Here is a 22,841-nt window from a genome sequence, read left to right as displayed (position 1 = left end):
TGCTTGTTAAACAGAATATTTTCTTTTTGACAACACACTGTACTTTGAACCTTGCTAAACATTAAAGGCATAACTAAGGGGATAACATTCATTCCATGGCATCTGGAATATGCCAAATACTGTACACAAAGCTAGGCCCACCAAAATTGGCTCAGCATCCGTACCTTGCCTGCCTTGTTCACTGCTGAAGTCTCAGCACCTATATTACCCGGCCACATATTAGGTGCTCAGTAAATAGTTGTTGAATAAATGAATGTTAGTGTACTATATTTTCTCCAATGATATCTCAACTCCATGGGATGGGATGAAATCTGCTTAGGTTATTTTTACCCTTCACTGATAATTATAGGATTGAAATTTATTCTTTGTTTTCTTTTTTAAATATATAGCAATTTTTCAAAGACTTTATTCATTTTAGAGAGAATGAGAGAGAAATGAGGGGGATGAGTAGGAAGCATCTACTCCTATATGTGCCTTGACTAGGCAAGCCCAGGGCTTTGAACTGGCAACCTCAGCGTTCCAGGTTGATGCTTCATCCACTGCACCACCACAGGTCAGGTGAGATTTATTGTTATAAAATTAAAATTCATATGTAACACTCCCTTGCTACAAATATTAAATCTTTCATTGCCCCTCAATATTCTGAATTTATTTCTCTGTTAAATGAAGTTAACAATATATCAACCTTACAGGGTTACTTTTGGTTTAAAGGAGATATAGTATTGCTCAGCAGGCACCTAGCACATGGTAGTTATTCAGTAGACTCTATTTCCTTTTCCTCTCCAGTTTTTCAGCCTCATATCTAACACAATGTAGTAGTTACATCAAATTTCTTATCAATCCCACACCGATCCTGAACTTTTTTTTTTGTATTTTTCTGAAGCTAGAAACTGGGAAAGACAGTCTGACAGACTCCCGCATGTGCCTGACCGGGATCCACCCGGCACGCCCACCAGGGGGCGACGCTCTGCCCACCAGGGGGTGATGCTCTGCCCCTCCAGGGCGTCGCTCTGTTGTGACCAGAGCCACTCTAGCGCCTGGGGCAGAGGCCAAGGAGCCATCCCCAGCGCCTGGGCCATCTTTGCTCCAATGGAGCCTCGGCTGCGGGAGGGGAAGAGAGAGACAGAGAGGAAGGAGAGGGGGAGGGGTGGAGAAGCAGATGGGCGCTTCTCCTGTGTGCCCTGGCCGGAAATCGAACCCGGGACTCCTGCATGCCAGGCTGATGCTCTACCACTGAGCCAACCGGCCAGGGCGATCCTGAACTTTTATACCTTTGTGCCTCTATTGTTTTCCCTCTGCCTGGGATGCCTCCTCCTGTCTACCTGGTGAACGGCTGCTCATCTTTCAAATCAGAGCTCAAGTGTCCCCTCCTCTGTGAAACCTTTTCCAACACTCCCCAACTTTTCTCTCTGCTTCCATAGCACCTTGCATATGTCTGTTATAAAGCTTGTAATTCTGTTATAAATCTTTTTCTCTGTTAAAATTATTTATTAATACTATAGCCTCTCTGTTAGACTGTGCTCTTGGGGGGGGGGCAGGGAGCAAGTCTTATTTGTATTTTTTAGCATATCTGGAAAGAATCTAAAGGAGGCTGGAAGATGACAGGTTAGAAGGGTTAGCTTTTCAAAAAGAACTACTTTTCCTTTGAAAACAAAAGAGAAGGAACTGAAGATAAATAATAATGTAGCAAGACTCTTTAAAGAAAAAGAGAAGGGGCCAAATCCAAAGGGGAACTCTGGCTTGAGGGAGAAAGAGGTCAGGAAGAAATGCCACCACAAGAGGTGAGGAGGGTCAAGGAGAGGTGGTGCTGGTGCGGTCTGAGTGACTGAGCCTCCTTCTTCCTCGATGTGTGAAGTCTCAGGATGGACTCAGTGCCCGGTTGGCAAGAAGGGGTTCTTGGGTTTGCAAACAGAGAAGCCTGTCTTCCCCTTGGGAGTTTTGCAGCCCAGCAGGGAGAAGCTGGTGCCTCCAGCTGGAGGGAAGAGGGAAGAGAAAAAAGGAGAGGTTTGCAGTGGTGAGGATGAGAAGTGCTGAAAGGATAGTGATGGTATGGACCAGTGGTAGTCAGCCTGGTCCCTACTGCCCACTAGTGGGCGTTCCAGCTTTCATGGTGGGTGGTAGCAGAGCAACCAAAGTATAAATAAAAAGATAGGTTTAACTATAGTAAGTTGTTTTAAAAAGATTTATTCTGCCAAACAGCGAAAATCCAACATAAAGTACTTGGTAAGTAATTATTATTGTATGCTTTAACTTGCTGTAATTCTGCTTTATAAATTTTATAAAGTAAAGTTACTTCCCTACTTTATAAATCACCATTACTGTGGAACCGGTGGGCGATTAGAAAATTTTACTACTAACAGAGATACAAAAGTGGGCGGTAGGTATAAAAAGGTTGACTACCCCTGGTATGGACCATGGAGAGCTATCTAGGTAGACACACTATGAGAAGGATGGCAGGGAATTTTGATAGCAGCGCAGTCCTCAGAAAGTATGACAGGAGGGGCGGAGCAAAAGCAGCTGGAGAGTAAGCAGTGGTAGGCATGGCCGCACAGCTACCTGTTCTTGTTGGCACCCTGAATGAGGGCATTAAAGAAAGTCTGTGTACAGGTGCAGGCTTATAAAAAAACAACCCATGACACTCGAACTTGTTCAATTCTAGGCTGTCAGACTAAGCTTCTTGTTTTATAACTTTCAAAGCAGCCCTGACAACCATTTTCAGGTGAAATTTCAGAAACAACAAACCAATATCCCAGTCAGAATACTTGGATGCAAATGACAGAATTTATAATCTAAGAAAAAGGGTAATTTACTGAAAAAATACAAATTGTTGGCAAGAAGGCTGGAGAGTTGGATATGGAAAATGGGTGGAAAGGCCAGGCAGCAAGCACCACAACCAAGTTTAGGAGCAACCTGACTGGCTACCATCCATGGCAGAGACACCAACTTCCAATCCTCAACCTCCAAGGGACCCTCTGCATTTGAACACCTACTGTCTCTGTTGCTCTGAATAATTCTGAATTTATCAATATGTCTTTGCATCATTTTCTGAAAATTCAAAGTTCAGAGAGGAGTGACCCCATGGCTCAGCTTAGGTCACGTGCCATGTCCTGGCTGCTAGGGGACGGCAGAAAGAAAATCTCCCTGCTTTAGCTTTTCTAGTTTGAGAAATACTACACAGAATGGGGGCATTCCCCCAAACAGAAAGAAGGTTGGGGTGCTGATGGTAAACTAAACAAAACAAAATGCCTACCATGTCTTCATGTCTTCATCTTTCAGACTGCTTTTCCCCGTTAGTGTGTGTGTGTGTGTGTGTGTGTGTGTGTGTGTGTGTGTGACAGAGAGAGACAGAGAATAGGACAGATAGGTACAGACAGACAGGAAGGGAGAGAGATGAGAAGCATCAGTTCTTCATTGTGGCACCTTAGTTGTTCATTGACTGCCTTCTCATACGTGCTTTGACTGGGGGGTGGGGCTACAGCAGAGTGAGTGACCACTTGCTTAAGCCAGCGACCTTGGGCTCAAACCAGCGGCCTTAGGCTTTAAGCCAGTGACCTTTGGGCTCAAGCCAACGACCATGGGATCATGTCTATGATCCCACGCTCAAGCCAGCGACCTCGTGCTCAAGCTGGTAAGACTACACTCAATTTGGATGAGCCTGTGTTCAAGCCAGTGACTTTGGGGTTTCGAACCTAGGTCCACTGCGTCCCAGTTCAACGCTCTGTCCACTGTGCCACCACTTGGCTAGGGTCCCCCAGTTATTGTATTTTTGTTACTTGTCAATTATGATCATAATCTCAGCCTCTAGGCTTGACACTTTAGAATCATCTTCATCTCCCTCATTTTCCCACATAGTGAATAACTCTCCAGACTGCTTAGATTTGCCTTGCCTTCTGTCATTGCTACTGCTTTAGTAAGATTACTGTATTTCTCCATGTCTAAAACGCACCCTTTTAAAAAAAATTTGGGCTCTTAAAACTGGGTGTGTCTTATACAGTGGTTGTAATTTTTTTTTTACTTGCATTTCCCGCTTTTTGCGTGGATGAGGAGTTGTATGAATTTTATGATGAATAAAACTTGAGTTCAATAACATTATGTAATACTATACATTGTTTTTCAAATTTTGGGCTCCAAAATTAAGGTGTGTCTTATACATGGGAGCATCTTATACATGGGGAAATACGGTACTTTGGCAACAGCAAAGAAGAAAAGAAGGGGCTGGAGGTTGGGAGTCAGAGACTTCTAGAACATTAGAACTGGATGAGACCTTTGAATTTACCATTGTAGTGATCTTATCTAGGATTATTCATTAATATAACTGTGGCATTAAAAAAAAATACATGGGCCCTGGCCGGTTGGCTCAGCGGTAGAGCGTCGGCCTAGCGTGCGGAGGACCCGGGTTCGATTCCGGCCAGGGCACACAGGAGAAGCGCCCATTTGCTTCTCCACCCCTCCGCCGCGCTTTCCTCTCTGTCTCTCTCCTCCCCTCCCGCAGCCGAGGCTCCATTGGAGCAAAGATGGGGATGGCTCTGTGGCCTCTGCCTCAGGCGCTAGAGTGGCTCTGGTCGCAACATGGCGACGCCCAGGATGGGCAGAGCATCGCCCCCTGGTGGGCAGAGCGTCGCCCCTGGTGGGCGTGCCGGGTGGATCCCGGTCGGGCGCATGCGGGAGTCTGTCTGACTGTCTCTCCCTGTTTCCAGCTTCAGAAAAATGAAAAAAAAAAAAAAAAAACATGGTGGCATCCCACCCTCAGTTTTGGGGTTTAGTACATCTGAGGTGGGACTTTGGCAGAAGTGTGAATGTGCATGTATGTCTTTGTGAGGTGCACTTCAGATTGAGAACCGCTGAATTTCAATACTCTTGCTTTCAAGATGAGGAGACTGAGGCCCAGAGAAAAGTTACCTGTTTGAAGTCACACACAATGAGTTTATGAAAGAGGGCAAGGGGCCAGAACCAATCCCAGATCTCCTGGCTTTTGGTACAGTGGTATTCAGACCTTTTGCTTTTTCTCTCTGCAGAATGACATTTTCTGTCTTTACCTGCATCCAAGAAAACATGCTACACTTCTGTGGTTCAGCTCCTCGGACAGTAAATAGGCTTCAGATTAAGAGCCTCAAACTGTCAAAAGTGAGTAGCTCACCCCAAGGGCCCTGTTTCTAGTGGTAGTTGGCTTGATCTCTGGACCACAGGCCTCCCTTGTCAGAATTTGGGCAAAGCATTCTTAAGAAATGCAAATGGAGAGTGAAATGAGGAGGACCTCTGGACAAAGGACAGTCCAGCTGAGGCCATACTTCTGTGTTTGGCAGGATTCTGACTGTCTGGGCCTCTGCAAACACAAGCCTTTCTTTCAATTACTCATTGACCTTTCTTCAATTGTTGACTATTCTTTAGCCATCTGGTTCTCATCTTGGGAATCCACTTCTTTTTTCTGCTCTCTGGCTTCTACCAATCACTCTGCCTTGGATTGGTTTACCACCACCTCAGGCACTGTTTCTGGACAATTTCATGAAAACCCAGGGCCTCTGATTCCTATCATTGCATTATGTTGCATTTTTTATTTTGCTCTCCTTACAAAACTTGTGTTTTCTTATAAAGATTCCCCAAAGGATCCCTGATTGGAAAACTCAGTTGGTTAAAGCATTGTCCTCATACTCAAAGGGTGTGGGTTCATACCCTGGTCAGGGCACATACAGGAACAGATCAATGTTTCTGTCTTTCTCTCTCCCTTCCTCTCTCTCTAAAATCAATTTAAAAAAAAAAAAAAGATTCCCAAAAGGAAATGTCATTTACTTAATGCTTTCTGCTTCAAATCTACCTTAGAAAACAAAGAGTAGGATATTTGCAATAGCAGAACTTCTATCAGAGGGTAGCCATTCTTTCTCCCATACTCTCTCTGTATCCAGAAAGGGGGCTGGCTCCAATTCTGACCACTTCACCCACTTACTAGCCCAAGCAGGGATGACATGGTCAGAACTGTCCTTTAGAAAGCAACTCTAAGGGCTGTGGAAGATAGATCAGAGGAGTCTGTGGGCAGGGAAACAACCTATTAGAAGCTACTGCAATAATCTAGGTCAGCAATTTTCAACCTTTTTCATCTCATGGTACACATAAACTAATTACTAAATTCTGTGGCATACCAAAAAATATATATATTTTTGCTGATCTGACAACAAAAAAAATAGGTACAATTGGCCCTGGCCAGTTGGCTCAGCGGTAGAGCGTCGGCCTGGTGTGCAGGGGACCTGGGTTCGATTCCCGACCAGGGCACATAGGAGAAGCGCCCATTTGCTTCTCTACCCCCACCCCCTCCTTCCTCTCTGTCTCTCTCTTCCCCTCCCGCAGCCAAGGCTCCATTGGAGCAAAGATGGCCCGGGCGCTGGGAATGGCTCCTTGGCCTCTGCCCCAGGCGCTAGAGTGGCTCTGGTCGCGGCAGAGCGACCCCCCGGAGGGGCAGAGCGTTGCCCCTGGTGGGCGTGCCGGGTGGATCCCGTTCGGGCGCATGCGGGAGTCTGTCTGACTGTCTCTCCCCATTTCCAGCTTCAGAAAAATACAAAAAAAAAAAAAAAAAAAATAGGTACAATTTTGATTCATCCACACCAAACAGCTATTGTTGTGTTGGCTGTTGTCTCTTTTTTAAATTTTTTATTTGACAATCTAAGGGAAAAGAGGTGAGGGTCCATGACTAAAGAGTCAGGTATTGCATGTTTTAAAAATTCTTGCAGCACACCAGTTGAGAATTGCTGATCTAGGTGAGAGATGATGAGACCTGAATTGAGCAGTGGGAGAGGGATGAAGAGGAGAGGATAGATGGAAAAATAGTCATTATGGTGAGAGAAATGATAGGACTAAGAAACTGACAAAGTGAGAGATGATGGAGAAATAAAGATGACTAGGTTTGGAGCTTGAGAAACTGGTAGGATAGTTCCCTTTAACTACACGAGGAAAAGAAGAAGAGCTGTTTTGAAAGGAGGGTGGAAAACAGTGACTTTCATGAGGTCTCCATCAGGCAGTGGAATATGCAGGGCTGGACTCAGGAGGTCTAGACTGCAGACCAATTTGGGAGTTTCAGCTAGAAAAAACCCTACAGGAACACCCACAGGTAAGCCGCAAACAAGGGGGAGGACTCAAAGGATGAGTCGGAGAAAGAGCTGGGGGAATAGGTAACAACCAGGAAAAGTACGTTTTTTCCAGCTCAAGGAGGAAAGGAATTTCAGAAAGGGTCCAGGAGAAAGATATGGAGATGAGGAATGACAAAAAGCTGTTATTGTTGGCAGTTAGTTTCTGGTCACAGTAGGCCTACTCTCAGCCACAATAGCTACCCTCACGTCTAATGCAGCACTGAGACAGGGTTCTGGATAATTTATTTACCTATCCCCACTCACTTTACCTTTAGTTATCAGGGTCTTGCAGAATAAATAAGTGTAATTACTTCATAAAGTTTATTAGTGCTCAGGATTTTCAGTAAAACCCTCAAATTCTCGACTTCATTTGGTTGAATAAAAGGAAAATGCAAAGAGTGCCTGAGGACCGGATATATAAAGTATAATAAATATTAATGAAGTTTACCCTACTACCAACCAAGTCGAGGAAGAATCTTCTCCGGCCACACCCCTCATGAATATGTAGATAGCGCTGCCCGCCGCTCACTGCCCCTCCCTCTACTCCTCTCCCTCGCAACGGACTCTCCCCTCAAACGGGAAACAAGATGGCGGCGGCCGGTCCGAGTACGAGGGCCTCTTCCGCGGCAGCAGCGGCAGCTCTCAGTCGGCGGAGCCGGCGGGGCCGTTGTGATGAGATGGCCGCAGCCAAGGCTGGGACCCCGGGTCCGGCCTCTGGCTCGGCGCTGCTGGTGATGCCGCAGCCGTTACTGCAGCCACCGTCGCCGCGGGAGGAATCGGGCTGCGCCCGGTGCCTGGAGACCCCCGGGGAAGCGGCGGCCTTGCCTTGCGGCCACTCGCTGTGCCGAGGCTGCGCCCAACGCGCCGCCGACGCAGCGGGCCCTGGTTGCCTGCGCTGCCGCGCCCGCGGCCCGGGTTGGGCCCGCCGTCGGGCCCGCGACAACGGCCAGGCTAGCGCGGAGGTGCTGGGCGAGCGCTCCCGCCGCGGCCATCCGGAGCGCTGCCGCTCGCGCCGGGACGGGGGCGCGGCCGCCGCGGGGCCCAGGCCGGAGCAGGAGCCGCGCGTCGCGCCCACGGAGCCAGGTGGAGCTTCCCCTCCTCCCCTTTGAGTCCCGAGCGAGGCCGAGCGCGCCCAGCCCGGCCTGGTTAGCGGGTGGAGGGTCCCAGGCCCCACTGCAGCGGGTTTGGAGAGTTCTCGTGGGGCTACAACCGGGCTCTGCCCAAGTGCATTATCTGTTTCTGAATTTTGAACTTTGGAGTGAAGTGCGGGCCTCGATGGATCTGGAGGGGCATTGAGGGGTACCTGCGCCTTACGTAAGTCAGAAATTTAGAGCGAACCATAGCATTCTTGTAACAAGTTAGGGGTAGGTTGGAATTGCTGTGTGGAAGGAGGATAATGAACTTACACGGGCCGTAGAGGATCAGAGAAGTGCTGGGTTCAGAGCTTGGGGTCGACTTGCTTGTGGGCCTGAATGGATCATTGAGAGGTGTGGGGTATCTGCAGTTGAGGGAACAGGTTGAGTTGAGGATGTGAAGGGAGCCAGCTTTTCAGACTTGAGAGTAGAGTGGGTTGAGGGAAGGAGCTCACGTGCAGTTTTCACAAAATCTGAAAAAAATGCATGTTTAGCACAGAGTCTGGCACACAGTGAGGAAACAATATTAAATAACGGCAATATATATGTATAATAACGCTAATAAGATCCAGTGGTGCTCGAGGAAGAAAAAACTAGACGGGGTTTAAAAGTTTAGGAAACCGAGATTGGTTGCCCGACGGCTTCTTTTATCTCCGTGGCAGTTAGGTTTCCTAGTTCCCTACTATGATCCTGGCAATTAAAAGTTTCAGAACTGTTGCCTTCAGCTTTGCCTTTCTTAACGCCCACAGCTTGCCACTCTTTGGTCCTGAGCTTAACATAGAAAGTGCCCCGTTTAAAACACGAAACAAAACTGTTACAGCTTAATTTAGGACTCTGAGGCACGCCCAGTCAACGCATCTCCACTTTGATTAAAAAAAAAAAAAAAAAAAAAAAAAAAGCTTACCTAGGAGATAGGAGATTTTCAAGAAACATAATCAGGAAAGGCCAGATATTTGCATTTTTTGTATTGGAAATTCTGCCATGTGTTATTTACAGTAGGATAAAGGAGGAATTGCTTGTGTATGAAAGTGCAGTCCTTAGAAACTACAGGTTCCAGAATGCAGCCTGTTTTGATTTAAGCAGACACCTGCCACTGTTCTTTTATTTCTGCGTCTTACTTTCTGTGTTTCCTCTTTTAAGCTTCATGACATTCTTATGAGACAGGTACTTTTATTTCCATTTTACAGATGAAATTGAGACCTGGAGAGGTTTCATCTTAAGGATAAAAACCCAATTCCACCTAATTCCTGCCAAAATCAGGGATAGACGACTCCTCAAATGTCATTTAACTCGTGGATGCTGTGTGACTATCCCCTGTGCTGTTTAATTTGCTTCAAATTCTGAGATCATGTCCAAATAATAAGACAGTATTTTTCTGGTCTTTTTATTATTAGTACTCTTGACTATATGGTCAAATAGGATAGGAATTTCTATTTTTAATTTCAAAGCCTGGACTCCCTTGCGAAATATCTGGTCTGAAATTTGAATCATGAGTATGACTTGATGATTTGTTCAAACTTCTTCCCTTGAAAAAATTTATCAGCCCTGGTCAGTGCCTCAGTGGATAGAGAGTTGGCCTGGTGTATGGATGTCCTGGGTTTGATTCCTGGTCAGGGAACACAGGAGAAGTGACCATCTGCTTCTACCCTCCTCCCACTCCCCCTTCTCTCCCTCTTTTCCTCCAGCAGCCAGTGGCTCAGTTGGTTTGGTGTCGCCCTGGGTGCTGAGAATAGCTCCTTTGGAGTGCATTAACCTCAGGTGCTAAAAACAGCTTGGATCCGAGCATTGGCCCCAGATGGTGTTGCCAGGTGGACCCTGGTGTGTGTGTGAGGGGGTTGGCATGTGGGAGTCTGCCTCACTATTTCCTCCTCTCACCTAAAAAAAAAAAGAAAAAATTTATCAAAGTGTATCAGTGATTAAGGAAAATTATATAAAATAAGATTCCAAATTAGGATTTATTGAGTCACTGAGTATCCACTGAATTTCTAATTACTTTATATGTTTATATAAGTACCCTAATGAAAGAGATTTTTTTTTTTTTAATTTTCTTGTTGGATCACTAAGTGTATATAATTACATGCTTATTAAGTCAATGTGTTATAGAAGAATAGAATATTGTTGGACAGGATTTGGGAATTATCTTTTAGCTTCAGCATGTTGTCTGGACTTTTATGTTATATACAATATTTTTTTAATTTAAAGTTGTAGTAGGCAATGCATTTGCATAATTGCCATAATTAACAATATAAGAAAGTACACAATAAAGTTTCCTCCTACCCCTTTCTTTATTTTCCCACTCCCACCAAAGAATCTTATTTATTCTTCCACAGTTTCTTAATGCTTAAATATGAAATTCAGATATATTTTATTTTTTGGTCTTTTTACACAAAATCTTGTATATTATGCACACTGTTCTATAACCTGCTTTTTTCATGTAACAATGATGGAAATCTTTTCATATCTGTACATAGAAAGTTTCTTCATTCTACTCACAGTTGCAAAGAATTTCATTGAATGGATATAACATAGTTCGCTATCTGTTAGTGGACATTAAGGTTGTTACCTTTTTTTTGCCATTATAAATAATTGTTTATAAAATCTTTATATAAGTGTGTGTGTTCATTTTTATGGAGAGGTCACCTGTAGCTTTCACCAAATTCTCAAAGGCTTACAAAGAAAAGGTTAAAAGAACCATTGCTTTAACTCAGATCCCTCATTCTACAGCTGAGAGAAATGAGGCCCAGAACAGAGTGACCAGCTAAAGGTCATCATGTGTTAGTAGCCGATAAACAAGGACTGAAAGGGTAGCCCATTTTTAAAGGCTAATACATAGCCTAATTCACAGTTAAATGCTTATGATGGCTTTTTCTTTTCTTTTTTTAATTATGAAGTGAGAGGCAGGGAGGCAGACAGACTCCTGTATGTGCCTTGACCAGGGTCTACCCTTCAAGCCCCCTACAGGGCAATGCTCTGTTGCTCATCCTAGCTATTTTAGTGCCTGAGACGAGGCCATGGAGCCATCCTTTAGTGCCCAGGGCCAACTTGCTTGAACCATTTGAGCCATGGCTATGGGAAGAGGATAGGGGTGGGATGGGGGGAAGGAGAGAGAAGCAGATGGTTGCTTCTCCTGTGTGCCCTGACTGGGAATTGAACCCAGGACTTCCACTCCAAGCCAATGCTCTACTGCTGAGCCAATCAGCCAGGGCTGCTTATGATGGCTTTTAATAGGGAAAAATACCTGTTTCATAAATATTTATATTACACTTTTAGGAGTGGGGAACAAAATTAGCAATTTTAGGTATATTCAGAAGTATTGCTTTTAGTATACTTTTGTCATAGTTAGGTCAGTTGATAGAAGAAAGGTCAGGCCTGCTCTGGAATGCTGGAAATGAAATTTTGTAGTAAATACACTGATGTTTAAGTGAAATTCTTAAAATTAAAGAAATTTTGTTGAAGTCCCATGGCTGTTTGGAATTGTATCATTCTATGAGAGTTTGCTTGCTGAAAAATTTGGTTGTGCCATTGACATTTTTGTTTTTTTGCCAGCTTGGTAAGCTCTAAAGTTAAGAACATTAATAATTCCTGTGTAAAATGTTTTACTTCATTCTTATATGCATTGTCAGTTTGCTTTTGGATATAGTATTGGTTGTGTAACACTGTGTGTTTGCAGGCTAAGTCAGTGATCATTTTAAGATGGACCCTGACTTCAACTTTATATGTTTGAAGATCTGCAGCTCATTGTATATGAAGTATTTGGACCATCTTGAGCAATAATCAGCAAGTATGAATGCCTACTCTTTGCCAGGCACAGTTCTAGATCTTTGGAGACATCCGTGCTTGAAATATACAAAGATCTCTCTGAGCTTATATTCTAAATTTAGAGGCCATACTGGTCCATTATGGATTTTTAAAAAATGGACATTTACCACACAGGCGTACAGATTTGCAACTATGTACAACAGTAACACTTACACCCCATTGTTAATAATTAATGAATGTTAAGAATTCATTTAGCCTTATGATTTGAAATCAAGCATGATCATGCTAAATTATACTGCCTTTGAACTTGAAATCAAGACCTTTTTAGGACAGTTCTTTTTCTCCTGCCATGGGTAATAATAATTAGAAAAGTTAGACAAAGGATGATGAATATTTTTAATTGGTAGTTTGAAACTTTTATCTATTTGTGGTGTTAAAAGTGCATTTCAAAAATTGAATAGATAAAAAAAATTGATAATGCCTCATTTATCCCTTCTCTTTATCCCATCCCAAACTCCCTGTTCAGGATTAGCATTTATACATTTAAGAAATTTCCTCTTGCCTGACCAGGCGGTGGCGCAGTGGATAGAGTGTCAGACTGGAATGCTGAGGATCCAGGTTCGAGACCCTGAGCTCACCAGCTTGAGCGCGGGCTCATCTGGTTTGAGCAAAGCTTACCAGCTTGGACCCAAGGTCACTGGGCTTGAGCAAGGGGTTACTTGGTCTGCTGAAGGCCCACGGTCAAGGCACATGTGAGAAAGCAATCAATGAACAACTAAGGTGTGTGTCGCAACGAAAAACTAATGATTGATGTTTCTCATCTTTCTCCATTCCTGTCTGTCTGTCCCTATCTATCCCTCTCTCTGACTCTGTCTCTGTGAAGAAAAAAAAATCTTTCTGTGTAAAACAAGTACTTCTGGTTTATTACTCAGTTGGCAGACAATGTTTGCTATGTGTGCAGCCTAAATAGCATTTAAGACTAATGAATAATGAAATCATGTGATTATAGTGTAAAAGGACAGGAATTTTTCTGGCCTGTATGGCTTCGTTTTAAAATGTATAAAATGACTCAACATTTTGTTCTTAATGACATGTATTCCAGAATTTGAGTGTCCTTATGTGTTATACTAATGCAGGAAATATTTGTCCTGTGCTTATGTGTTTTTTAAAACTCGGGATGAGATTACTTCACCAACTAAGCATTAATCACCATTGAGGGAATAGTTCCATTCTATAGAATTCATGATTGAGCAGCAGGAAGTTAGGAAGTATTTGTTTTTGTTTATTCATATTTCTCGTCTAACTTCTAATTAATCTTGGAAGAGTGTGTACCTTGAAATCATTTATATCTGAGTTTGCTTGCATGTAGGATATGTTTTTCAAATTTCATTTCACTAATTCAGTGAGAATTTTGGGGCACACACTGTATAAGGTAATACAATAAACAAGATGAATAAGAATGGTGGTGGCGCAGTGGATGGAATCCTTAAGATTCCACAGTTTGGTTGGGGAAACACAGTATCAAATAACAATACACAGTGGTAAGTGAGCTAAATACGTGATGCCAACTGAGTATAGCAGCAATATTCAACCTTTTTCATCTACGGCACACATAAACTAATTACTAAAATTTTGTGATGTACCAAAAAATATTTTTTGCCAGTCTGACAAAAAGATAAGTATAATTTTTATTCATTCACATCGGGCAGCTATTGTGTTTGTTGGCTGTCATTTTTTTATTTGACAGTCTAGGGGAAAGAGGTCAGTGCCCCTGACTAAATATCCAGTACTGCATGTTTTAAAAATTCCTGTGGCACATCAGTGTACCTAGCATGACACATTGGTTGGAGATCGCTAAAGTATAGGAATGGGACAACTGACAGTCTGGAGGAAACCTGAAGAAGGCGTTTTGAGCTGAATGTTGAAAAAAGCAAGAATTTACCAGGTTAGAGGAAGGGATGGCTGAGCCAGACAGAAGAACCTGCATATACAAAGGCATAAGGTGCTTGGCATATTCAAGGACTGATAAGAAATTAAATATAGATGGATGTGGGACTGGAATGGGAAAAAGGAGAAGAGACTGTAGAATTTAGATCATGAAGGGCATGGTATATCATGCTAAAGGAATTTGGGACTTTATCCTATAGGTTAGTGTGATGCTGTTAAAGATTTGTAAGCAGTGGAATTACATCATAATGTGGTTTAGAAAGATAATTATTGTTGCCTGGCCAGGTGGTGGCGCAGTGGATGGAGCATCGGACTGGGATGCGGAGGACCCAGGTTCGAGACCCCGAGGTCACCAGCTTGAGTGCGGGCTCATCTGGTGTGAGTGGAGCTCACCAGCTTGGACCCAAGGTCGCTGGCTTGAGTGAGAGGTTACTTGGTCTGCTGAAGGCCCATGGTCAAGGCACATATGAGAAGGCAATCAATGAACAACTAAGGTGTTGCAACGAAAGACTAATGATTGATGCTTCTCATCTCTCTCAGTCCTGTCTGTCCCTGTCTATCCCTCTCTCTGACTCTCGCTCTGTCTCTGTGGAAAAAAAAGAAAAGAAAATTGTTGGAGTGTGAAGGAAAGATGTGAGTAGAAACTGGAGGAAGGGAGTCCAGTTACGGGACTATTTTAGTAGTGCAGGCAAGAGATGAAGAGGGGCTGGAATAGACTAAAGCAGTGGCTTTGGGATGTTTCCTTTAATCACTCATTAATTTAGTAACATTTTGAAGGCCTTTCGGTGTACTAGGCACTGGAGCTACAAATAAAAACAAAGCATGTCTCAAAGTCAGTGTAGTTGGGAAGATTGGCATATAAACACGCAACTGAAATGTGTAATAAATGCAGTTATAACTGTGATTTAAGAAATAATTGTAGAAGGCAATATAGTATAAATAAAGCAAATTCTGGAGGCAGACTACCTGTGTTCTAACTTTAGCTCTGCCATTTATAGCTGTGTGTCATTGCTTAGCCTCTCTGGACCTTAGTTTTCCCATTTTGAAAATGAGGATAGTAATAGTAACAAAATTGAAAGGTTTTTAAGATTGAGTTATTAGAATGCTTGGTTCTTTAAATGGCCCAATAAATAAATGTTAGCTATTTTCACAAAAAGAGAACTCAGCTTCAGTAAAAGGCAGACACTTAACTACCAATATTCAGTAAGTGGATGAGGGCAGAATAAAGATGAGGGAAAACAGTACATTGAAAAGCATAGGAGTATGAAACAAGGAGTTCTAGGGATTGTAAGTAGGAGTGGTTGGAGTAGAGAGTACATGATTGAGAGTGGAAGGGGTGGGGTTGGCAGAAATAAACAGTTCCTAGATAATAGTAGACTTTGGATGCCATGCTAAGGAATGAGGAACCACCAAGAGTTCATCTGCATTTTAGAGAGATCACAAGTATGGGTGTAATGTAGCAGATGGATTGGAGAGCCCAAATTCTCTTCTGACAAGATGGCTGAGATAAGCTGAAGGCTCTTCTACTACAAATATCAAGAAGAGCTGAGTGATACAGAACAGTTCTTTTAAATGCATTCCTGAGCTTGTAGAAAAGACAGGAAAATCCCCAGGTTCCAGAAACAGAAATGGAACTAAAATCCAAAACGAGTAAGCCCTTCAGCTCTTGCCGTGTTGCCTTGGAGCAGGGTGAAGGGTGTGGAGTGAATGCTTATTTCTGGTTTTCTATTTCTAGCTGATTGCATTTAAACCATGTGGAAGAAGGAACCAAAACTAAGACTTCTGCATAAAGCTGGGGTCTTGATGTGCTTCATCCTAGGTGATAGGGTAGACTAGAGAAAAATCTTTTCATTGACACAAGTCAATAAAAAGAAATCTTGTTTTAATTTGCCTGGGTTTTATGCAAAGAGGAAATGGGGAAAAAAAGCTTACCTGAGAAATTGAAGCACAAGACCTATGCCCCACTCATATTTGGGGTCTGAATTTATATTATATGGGTCAGGTTTCTCCATGCTGGGAAATTAATATAAAAGCTGGCTCCAAGCTAGTGATACCCCTGGGTCACCCAGAGAAAGGAAAAACAAGACTCCAAGGGGTACTCCCATATCTCAGGCCACAGGGGATTTTTACAGAAGTAATGAGGCCAACTGAAGATGAATTTATAATTAAAAATTACACACAAGAGAACAGTTTTCTACCACAAATGAGAGATAATAAGCAAAAGGATTATAGCTCCGAGAACTGGGATAGTAGAATGGCAATTTGAAAGATAATTTAAATGACCATACTTTAAGTACCTAAATATATTTAAAAAATAAACTGACACCCAAAGAAATGAATAATACATTATGAAACAGGCACATTTGAAAAAGAATTAAACAATGAAAAATATACATGGCCCTGGGCAGTATGCTCAGTTGGTTAGAGCGTCGTCTCCATACGTTAAGGTTGTGGGTTTGATCCCCAGTCAGGGCAGATACAAGAATCAAACAACGAATGCGAAATAAGTGGAACAACAAATTGATGTCTCTGTCTCTCTGTCCCTCCCTCTCTATAATCAATAAGAAAAATTAAAAATATGTGGGTTAAAAAACAAGTAATAGTTTGAAGAAAAAATCAGTAAGCAGGGAATTAGAAGTGAATAAATCCTGAGAATGTGAAACAGTAAGATGAAGGAAGATCTAAAAGAACAGGAAGACCCAACATCTAATATTAATTCCAGAAAGAGAAAAAAATGAAGGAGATGTAGAATTTAAAGAGACAACAAGGAGAATATTTTGGAATTAATAAAAAGAGATGAATCTTTAGGCTTAAGACTCATGAATCCCTAGCAGGAATTAAATGAACAAAACGAAACCTCACAACTAAATGCATTGCAAAGAACCAAAGACACTATTAAAAGCAACCAGAAAGAAACAACAATCAGTCTGAGAGTAGATCTTTCTTAACAGGAGAGGCCAGAAGAAAATTGAACACTTTTCCAAGTGTTGAGAGATCTGAATTTCATACTCAGTTAAGTTATTCAAAACTGAGGGCAAAATAAAATATTTTTATATAAACAAAAATATAGAGACTTCACCACACTTTCTGAAAAAACTTAAACTAAACAGTGTACTTCAGGAAGAAAAAAATGTTACTTAGGCATAGAGTAGGATACAAGAAGTCATGGTGAACAAAAATCAGTAGGTAAACTTAGTGAACATTGACTATATGAAACAAAAATAATTATGACTTAATTTGTGGGGGCTAAAACCAAAGTGGGACTAAAATACCAGGCAAGGATGAAATGTAAGCTGGGAGGTGGCGGGAGAGCAATTGATCAGCATTAAAGAGTTCTAAGGTTCTATATATAGTTCAATAGAGATGTTGATTAACTTTATGCTTTCACTCAGATACATATTAAAAATTTATGGGTAACCACTAAAGAAAAAGAAATGATGTATAACTTGACCTATTATAGAACCATAACCCTCCCACATTAGAAAAATATACATTGTTTTTAAACAAATGTGAGGTATTGATATAATTTGGCACAAATACCCAAGATTTATATATAAACTATGTTATCTGACTCAATACAATAAACTTAGGAATTAATAACACATATAGCCAATTCCCCTGCTTCCAATTTCTTGTTTGAAAATTTAAAAGCAAAAACAAAAACTTTTAAATGATGTATAGATGAAGAATAAAATCATGAAAATTGGAAAATATTTATAACTGAATAAAAATAGGAACCCTGCCGTCAAAATCTGTGCAATACACCCGAAACAATACTAAGAAGAAAATTTAAGTGCCCATATCATATATCATTGAATCTTAAGCTGCCATGCTTTCTAAGGTGCACTATTATTTTCCAAACACAATGCCTTGCTACCACTTAGGCTTTTTAACTTTATACTTAAGAATTCTCATAAATGTATTTGGATGTAGATTTAGCATATCACTGGTGCATATATTTATAAAAGGAAATGAATTAATAAATTAGAATATTCCTGTGACTTCTTCATATTCAAAGTCTGATTTTTCTAAATAAGAGTGCTCCACAGCTATCTCCAGCATTTTTTTCAGACTGCTAGCACTCAGAAGTTTTGATGCTGATGCTTTATTGAGTTTGCCAGAAGTTATCAATGAAAGGTTTTCAGGTGTGACTTGTAGCTCTTCCTCAGATGGTCAGTAAAAGTTTTGTTTAACATTAAGAGGTTACAGTTGTCTAGTCATGCCGCCAGGGATAATCACCAAATCACTACATATTTCTTGAAAGCTTGTTCTTTATCTTTTTTTATTTTTGTATTTATTTGAAGTGAGAAGCGGGGAGGCAGAGAGACAGACTCCTGCATGCAGCCGCCTGGGATCCACCCTACCGGGATCCACCTGGCAAGCCCACCATGGAGTCCCATTGCAACCAGAGCCATTCTAGCACCTGAGGCTGAGGTCATTGAGCCGTCCTCAGCACCCAGGCCAACTTTGCTCCAATAAAGCCTTGACTGCGGGAGGGGAAGAGAAGGTAGAGGGGGAGGGGTGGAGAAGGAGATGGACATTTCTCCTGTGTGCCCTGGCTGGGAATCGAACCCAGGACTTTCACACGCCAGGCCTGTACTCTACCACTGAGTCAACCGGCCAGGGCCAGCTTGTTCTTTATTTTATGTTCACACCTATGGGAGCTATGACAGTGGCATCATCATTGCTGCCTGGCTGACAGTGACTATAAGATTGCAGTTAAGCCTGACCTCTGGTGGCCCAGTGGATAAAACGTCAACCTGAACATTAAGGTCACCAATTTGAAACACTGCACTTGCCTGGTTAAGGCACATACGGAAAGGAACTATCATGAGTTGATGCTTCCCACTTCTTCCTCTTCTTTCTCTTTCTCTCTTTCTCTCTCTCAAATAAATAAATAGATGGAAATTATAAGAAACACCCCAAAGCTCTGGCCGGATAGCTCAGTTGTCTGGAGTGTTGTCCTGAAGCACGGAGGTTGCCATTTCAATTCCTTAGTCAAGGCACATACAGCAGCAGCAAAATGTTCCTTTCTCTCTCTCCCTGCCCCTCCTCAAAAAAAAAAGGAAAGTCTCCACTTCAGATATGTTAATACGGAAAAGTGTATATCCTAGAACCTATAAGGTACTTACATAGGAGAAAGGCAGAAAACAACTGAGTTAGTAGCCAACTTAAGTTAGAAAAGGAACAGCAGATTAAACCTAAAGGAAGTATTGTAGAAGATAGGAAAGAATAAAGATAACAGAAATGAATGAATAGAAAACAAGAGAATCAAAGCCGAAATCTAATTGATGAATTAACATAGCATCTATATTCAAATCTGGCAAAACTGGTCAAGGAAAAAGAAAAAGGAAGAAGGTACAAATAATATTAGGAGTGAAACGGAATACATTTATAGATAAAGATTTTTAAAAGCCCATAAATATAGAATATGAAAATCTTTATGCCCATGAATTGGAAAAATTGTACAAAATAGTTTCCAAAAAAAAAAAAATGGAACCTATCACAGCTGACTCAAGAATGAGTAGAGCCTGACCTATGATGGTGCAGTGGATAAGGCATCACTTGGAATGCTGAGGTCACTGATTTGAAGCCCTGGGTTTGCCCAGTCAAGGCACATACGAGAAGCAACTACTACTATGAGTTGATGCTTCCCACACCTCCCCCTTTTCTCTCTCTACTCTCTCTAAAATCAATAAATAAAATCTTAAAAGAAAACAGATACATGAAAAGATGCTCATCTTCACTAGCTATTCGAGAAATGCAAATCAAAACTGCAATGAGGTAACACTTCATACCTGGTAGATTAGCTATCATCTACCAGACAAGTAATAAGTTGTTGGAGAGGCTGTGGAGAAAAAGGAACCCTCATTCACTGCTGGTGGGAATGCAAACTGATACAACCATTTTGGAAGACTGTATGGTGGTTCCTCAAAAAATTAAGAATAGAATTACCATATAACCCAGCAATCCCTGTAGTGAGTATCTACCCCCTAGGCACCCACGTTCATTGCAGCATTATTCACAGTGGCCAACACATGGAAACAGCCAAAGTGTCCTTCGACAGAGGATTGGATAAAGAAGATGTGGTACATATATACACTGGAATACTATTCAGCCATAAGAAATAATGACATAGTGTCATTTACAACATGGATGGACCTTGAGAACATTATGCTGAGTGAAATAAGTAAATCAGAAAAAGCTAAGAACTATGATTTCACACATAGGTGGGATATAAAACTGAGACTCATGGACATAGATAAAAGTGAAGTGGATATCAGCGGGAGGGGGTGTGGGGGAGAGATGGAGGAAGGGTATAAAGAGGGACAAATATATGGTGATGGAAAATGATTTGACTTTGGATGATGGGTGTCAAACATAATCAACAGTTCAAATGCTATAGAAATGTTTACCTGAAACCTATGTACTTTTATTGATCAATGTCACCCTGTTAAATTTAATTTTCTAAATAAAATTTTAAAAAAGATAAAAAACTAGAAAATGTGAATAGGAATTAACTAAAAAAAAAAGACTGAGTAAATAGTAAAATCTACCCACTAAGTGATTTGTGAATGCAATGAGTTAAATCCAGAATGTGGAAACTACATGGCAGATGGCTTATTTTCTTCTACAAATATGTGAAGAAAAAGCAATAGAAGGGAAATCTATAGGATAAAAGTTAAGCAGTTTAAGTGTATGAACTTATTTGAATCCTGATTTGAAAAACTGTAAAAACATTTGATAGGAATTGAATACTGGTTGGATGTCTGATGTTATTAAAGGTCATTAAGCTTTTAGTGTGAAATTAGTTTTCTGGTTACATATTTTAAGAGTCCTTATCTTTAAGAGAGATGGGCCTGACCTGTGGTGGCTCAGTAGATAAAGTGTTGACCTGGAATGCTGAGGTCCCTGGTTTGAAACCCTGGGCTTGCCTGGTCAAGGCACATATGGGAGTTGATGCTTCCTGCTCCTCCCCCCTTCTCTCTCTATCTCTCTCTGTCTCTCCCCCTCATCTCTCCCTTTTCTTTAATGAATAAAGTCTTAAAAAAGTGAGATGGTAAAATGTATATAAGTAAGATGATATGATATCTGGGATTTGCTTGAAAATCATTCAAAGGGAGAGGGGACAGGTAGTGATTAAAGGAATAGATGTAATAAGATTGGCAATGAATTGATAATTGAAACTGATGGATATATTGGGTTTTATTAATAGTCTCTAATATTTGAGACTTTACCATAACAAAAAGCAAATTTTATCTATAAAAAAGCACCATAAACAGATGGTTTTATAGGTTACCCAAATATTGCAGACTATTCCAGGGACTATAAAAATTGTTTCTAGCCTGACCTGTGGTGGCACAGTGGATAAAGCATTGACCTGGAATGCTGAGGTTGCTGGTTTAAAACCCCAGACTTGCTGGGTCAAAGAATATATGAGAAGCAGCTACCATAGTTGATACTTCCTGCTCCTCCTTCCCCTTTCTCTCTCTTCTCTCTCTTTCTCTCTCTAAAAAAAAATTGTTTCCAAACTTATTGGGGAGCTGTTACAATTTGATACCCAAATCATACAAAGACAGTATAAAAAAGGAAAAATACAGGTCAATCTCATGAATGTAGATTTAAAAAAAAATCCCAAATGAAGTATGCACTGATCTAGTAATATATTTTTTTAAAATTACAATGAAATAGCATTTATTCTGGGAATAGGGGTGCGTAATAATATAATGTAATTCACCTTATTAATAAACTAAAGGGTAGTAAAACCATATGATCATCTTAAGAGATTCTCAAAAGAGCATTTGCAGCCCTGTCTGGGTAGTTCAGTTGGATCATGCATTGTCCCGATATGGTCAGGGCATGTATAAGAATCAACCAGTGAATGTATAAGTAAGTGGGACAACAAATTGATCTGTCTCTCTCTCTCTCTCTGCTCTTTTCTTCCCCACTTCCTCTCTCTCTAAATCAATCAAGAAAAATTTTCAAAATATTTGCAAATTTACTATTCATTTATTTAAAAAGCTAGAACACTTGCAATAGAAAGAAACTTTTAAAAAGTGGAACTTGTCAATAAGGATGATGAGTGGCTAATAACAGCCAAGGCCATTTGGGAGCACATTACTTTATGAAATATTAAGCTATTATAAATGGTAATTAAAAGAGGTATTGATGTCATAGATCAGGGGTCCCCAAACTACGGCCCGCGGGCCACATGCGGCCCCCTGAGGCCATTTATCTGGCCCCCGCCGCACTTCTGGAAGGGCACCTCTTTCATTGGTGGTCAGTGAGAGGAGCATAGTTCCCATTGAAATATTGGTCAGTTTGTTGATTTAAATTTACTTGTTCTTTATTTTAAATATTGTATTTGTTCCCGTTTTGTTTTTTTACTTTAAAATAAGATATGTGCAGTATGCATAGGGATTTGTTCATAGTTTTTTTTATAGTCTGGCCCTCCAACGGTCTGAGGGACAGTGAACTGGCCCCCTGTGTAAAAAGTTTGGGGACCCCTGTCATAGATAGTTGAATAACCATGTTAAATAATTAGAAATTACAAAAAAAAATAAGAGTCCAGTATCATACCCTCATATATTTGAATTTGGGAGATGACAGGTAGAATTATAAAATTGGTCAGGCAGATTACCATTTTCAGAGATTACCATTTTGTTATGGATAGTAAGCTAACTTTTAGAAAACAAGAAAAAATAGATCTTCAGACCATGCACAAAATTGATTTAAGGTCAAACTATAAAACTGAGAAAATACTAGGAATATGTCTATGAAAGTGGGGTTGAGAAGGATTATTTGTATGAACAAACAAGAAAAACAAGGCATAAAGGAAAAGATTGGTATTTGGCCACATAAAAAAACCCCAAAAACTTTTGTATTA

At 41.2% G+C, this 22,841-nt stretch overlaps 1 protein-coding gene across 2 annotated transcripts in view; it reads left to right on the top strand.

Annotated features, from left to right (window-relative positions):
• The first annotated feature begins 7,635 nt into the window (after window positions 1–7,635).
• RNF169 (ring finger protein 169) overlaps window positions 7,636–22,841 on the top strand; it is a 98,814-nt gene continuing 83,608 nt past the window's right edge. The window contains exon 1 of one of the 2 annotated variants that reach the window (XM_066250078.1): window positions 7,636–8,198. In XM_066250078.1, coding sequence (XP_066106175.1) covers window positions 7,703–8,198 — 496 coding nt within the window. In that variant the 5' untranslated portion in view covers window positions 7,636–7,702. The remainder of the gene's footprint in view (window positions 8,199–22,841) is intronic. The other variant, XM_066250088.1, reaches the window with a different exon arrangement.

The sequence above is a fragment of the Saccopteryx bilineata genome, chromosome 1 (genome assembly GCF_036850765.1).
Source record: "Saccopteryx bilineata isolate mSacBil1 chromosome 1, mSacBil1_pri_phased_curated, whole genome shotgun sequence".
Classification (NCBI taxonomy): Eukaryota; Metazoa; Chordata; class Mammalia; order Chiroptera; family Emballonuridae; genus Saccopteryx; species Saccopteryx bilineata.
Note: the sequence above shows the minus strand (reverse complement) of the source record. Positions and strands in the feature narration are given on the sequence as shown.